Raw genomic sequence first — 3970 nt, 5'->3', positions numbered from 1 at the left:
AGGGCAAAGGAACCACAAGGAGGGGTCAGAGGGGTGAGGTTTTGAGGCAAAGATAGGGGAGCAGGCAATGGGAAGGGCTATGGGACAGCGAAGACTGAGGAGTGGAACATTAAAGTGGCCTGAAATCAGCAGGCCAGAGTCAGTCATGAGCCTTCAGAAGTTTCTTCTACATCCTTCTCCCTCCATTCCATCCCTCTCCATCCTGTAGGGCCCTGGGCATTCCAGCCACCGAATGTGAGTTTGTAGGGAGCTTGCCTATGATTGTGGTGGGCCAGCTGAAGGTGGCGTTGGAGCCGAAGCTCTGGGAACTGGGAAAAGTGCTTCGAAAGGCTGGGTAAGTGGCCTTGAAGATGAGGGGACATGCAGTGTCACATACATATATAGAGAGAAAGAGAATAAGAAGAAAGGGGAGAAATGGGAAGGAGGAAGTAAAGTCATAAAAAAGAAAAAAGCAGGAAGATAGAGGAACTTAGGAAAAGATAGTGGGGTTAAAGGGGAAGAAAGAAATAGCAGACTATGTAATAACGCAGGTGAGAAAAGTGAGAAGAGCTCTAAAGGGACTGTGAGTCAGTACATCTCAGACAGACAGCAGCCGAGCCTGTGTTGGGAGAATTCTTGGTTCTAAGACCAAGGACCTGCTGGATGGTGTGTCCAGAAAGAAACTGAATCTGCTCTCTACCTTCAACAATTCCATTGTAGGCTGTCCCCTGGCTGTGTGGACGCTGGGGCAGAGCCAGGCCGGAGTCGAATGATCAGCCAAGAAGAGTTTGCCAGGCAGCTACAGCTCTCTGATTCTCACACGGTGGCTGGTGCCTTTAACTACTTCCAGCAGGTAAAGGAGCTGGAACACAGAGGGTAGAACTCAGAACCCAGGGCTTACCCTCCAGGCTGATGTGCTCAGGATTTAAGGATAAGATCCTGGTAGCCGTGTCAGTCGCATTGGATGTCAAGTAGGAATCTGCACTGGATGTTCTAACAACTGTTTTCAGGTGGCCATCTTCTGAAAGCCACTGGGAAGTCATTTTTTATTGAGTATCCAGTGCATTGAAGAGCCTTGTTTTAATCATCGTAAGGAGGAACAGAAGGGAAATAATTGATCGGTGAGGTCCTTAAATTTTTGAAACCACTTTAGAGACTGGCAAAAGTGGGAAACCATATGACCTCTGGGGTACTGGGTGAGGGTCTTCCTAGAAGAGTCATGAAGGTTAGGTGGGAAGATGACATATATAAGAAACAACACTGGACAGGTTAGATGGTTGAGTTTGAGACCCAAAAGTATTTGCAATACTTGGGTAGATTATTTTAAATATCCTGTAGCTTCTCTAGGTGATTCCTGAACTTTCTTGGCAAACCATGTATTTCCTGGGATTTAACCAAGTTTCCCTGTCAAATTATTATAAGCCTAGAAGATTTATATTGTTTATGAATGACCAACAATGGTCCCAAAGAGCTCTTTTTGATCTAAGATGCAGGCTGTGGCTCTCAGCATCCTCTGAAAGGAAAGTGACCAGGCATGTAGATTTCTTAGATTGGGGCAGACTGTTGTCAAATTATTATAAGCCTAGAAGATTTATATTGTTTATGAATGACCAACAATGGTCCCAAAGAGCTCTTTTTGATCTAAGATGCAGGCTGTGGTTCTCAGCATCCTCTGAAAGGAAAGTGACCAGGCATGTAGATTTCTTAGATTGGGGCAGACTGCCCCTGAAAAGAGCTTCCCTAGCTTAGTCTGTAGCAGAGCAGAACCAAAAACCTGAAATGCCATGGTCCCACATAGAACTGACACAGCAGACATCTTCCTTGGGTTTTTTGTAAGAAACTATGCCAGTGGCCCCCTTTCAATATGTTGGACCAGTTCTCCCACATATGCTGAGTCAGAGGCAAGAACCTGTTTGTCCAGGTTGGGGGCCCAGGAATGCCTTCTGATGGCATGTCAGAAACTTGATGGTAACTCCAGCATTCCTGAGGGATTCCCCAACATTCCTAGGATACCCCTTTATGGAAGAGCTTTGTCATCCTGCCTGTGACTTGGTATAGCTCGAACAAACCTAAGAGAACTATCAGGGATCCTGGAGAGTTTGAGGCTCACTGAGGGGAGGAGTCACAGGGGTCACTCCCATGTCTTCAGAGAAGAGGGAAGAACCAAAATCCAAAGAGCAGGAGGGAGGGTGCACTCTCCAGGAGAGTGCACTCTTTCACTCTCCAGGATGCCAAGGGTTTGGTGGACTTCCGAGATGTGGCCCTTGCACTAGCAGCTCTGGATGGGGGCAGGAGCCTGGAGGAGCTGACTCTCCTGGCCTTTGAGGTACAGGGGGTGGGGGGCTTCTGGTTATGCTCATCCCACACTGGCAGTCCTGTGTGGTGTGCTGTTCCCAATAGCTTCTAGATAGCATGTGCTTGATCTCCAACCCAGTGCCACACTGCCTAAAACCACAGAGCCCCAGTGTCTCTGTTGAGGCCTAGCTGGTAACAAGACAAGGTCAGAAGCAGTCACGTTTACAGTTCTCCTGCAGGGAGGGTCCTGAGGGTCACAGAGGGCCTGTGCTGCACACTTTTGAAAGCAGAGGAGCCTGTTAGGCAGACCTGCAGTGTATAGAGAGACAGTGGCGTGAGGAGAGAGCTTGACTTGTGTCCCTTTCTCTCCCAAGCTCTTTGCTGAAGAGCAAGCTGAGGGGCCCAGCCGCCTGCTGTGCAAAGATGGCTTCAGCACCATCCTGCACCTGCTGCTGGGCTCACCCCACCCTGCTGCCACGACTCTGCATGCTGAGCTATGCCGGGCAGGGCCCAGCCAAGGCCTCTCCCTCTGTGAGTCACCACCTTCTCGGCCCACATGGGCATTAAGGCACTTAGGACTTGGGACTTGGAGGAGAAAGCACTGGGTGGGGAGGGAACAAGTGCTGGGGATCGAAGCTCTGAGAGGTGAAGCTGGAAGGAACATGCTGGAATGGAAGAGAGGACATACACCTGGATTTGAGAAGTTAAACAGATGAGAGCCTCTTGCCTCATTCTTAGGTCTTTCTACTTCTCCCTGTCTCACTCTTATTTGTTCAGGTCAGTTCCAGAACTTCTCTCTTCATGACCCACTCTATGGGAAGCTCTTCAGCACCTATCTGCGCCCTCCCCATTCCCCTCAAGACACCTCCCAGATACCAAATGCCATATCTCCAGGCAACCCCACTGCTTTGGCCAACGGGACTGTGCAAGCACCCAAGCAGAAGAGCGACTGAGCACCTCAGCATCCTGCCCCTTCTTCCTCAGCTCGAACCCAGCCCCGCAGACTCAGGGCAGCGCCAGGGGCCTACCCTATGCCTCAACCCCATCTCTGCTCCTGTTTGATTTTTGTTATTGTTTGTTGTTTTTTTTTAAGTTGATTTAAAGTTTTTGTTTGGTTGTTTTTTTTGTAAGAAACTATTTTATACATAAATATAAATATATATCTATATCTATTAAAAAAATGAAGCTCAGTCACATTTATGGTATCATTAGTTGGGAAGGAAGGGGATGAATGGTTGCAGGATGCCTATTGGGAGATCCCATAGGTTCCCAAGGTCAGTCCTCTTGGCTGTAGCTGGATAAATCTTTCATTCTCAAATGGACAGGGCTCTTTCCTACACAGAAATCATACAAAGAAATTTCACATCCTCCCCTCCTGTTGTCATCTCTATATATGCACATTTTAATGGACTTCCTCACATATCTCTTTTCAGCCCATTCCCTCTTGTTCTGTCCTCATTAGAGATTTAAAAATAGCTTACTACCATTCCATATTTGATAATCCTACTGAGACTTGATTCCAACACCAGTAGGAGAAGCAGAGAGCTGTGTCAAGGAACTGCCTCCTCCCTGCAGTTCAGACCAACCACACGGGAGGGCTCTTCTGCCATGGGATGAGCTGAGAACACTTAATGTCCTTTCTGTCCAGCCTCTTTTCAAGGAAGAAAACAAGGCCCTCTAAAAGTGCTGTGTCTAC

The 3970-nt window shown here is 48.0% G+C and overlaps 1 protein-coding gene across 1 annotated transcript in view; it reads left to right on the top strand.

The window, feature by feature from the left end:
• Nucleotides 1-3462, top strand: part of LPCAT4 (lysophosphatidylcholine acyltransferase 4) — a 9385-nt gene extending 5923 nt beyond the window's left edge. Inside the window, exons 11-15 of the mRNA XM_008588356.1 lie at nt 209-334; nt 700-832; nt 2207-2305; nt 2649-2805; nt 3052-3462. Of these exons, the coding sequence (XP_008586578.1) occupies nt 209-334; nt 700-832; nt 2207-2305; nt 2649-2805; nt 3052-3227 (691 nt within the window). The 3' untranslated portion in view covers nt 3228-3462. The remainder of the gene's footprint in view (nt 1-208; nt 335-699; nt 833-2206; nt 2306-2648; nt 2806-3051) is intronic.
• Nucleotides 3463-3970: the final 508 nt, after the last annotated feature.

This window comes from Galeopterus variegatus, unplaced genomic scaffold, assembly GCF_000696425.1.
Source record: "Galeopterus variegatus unplaced genomic scaffold, G_variegatus-3.0.2 Scaffold4786, whole genome shotgun sequence".
NCBI classification, from domain to species: domain Eukaryota; kingdom Metazoa; phylum Chordata; class Mammalia; order Dermoptera; family Cynocephalidae; genus Galeopterus; species Galeopterus variegatus.
The sequence above is the reverse complement of the archived record's forward strand: the minus strand, read 5'-3'. Positions and strand labels throughout refer to the sequence as shown.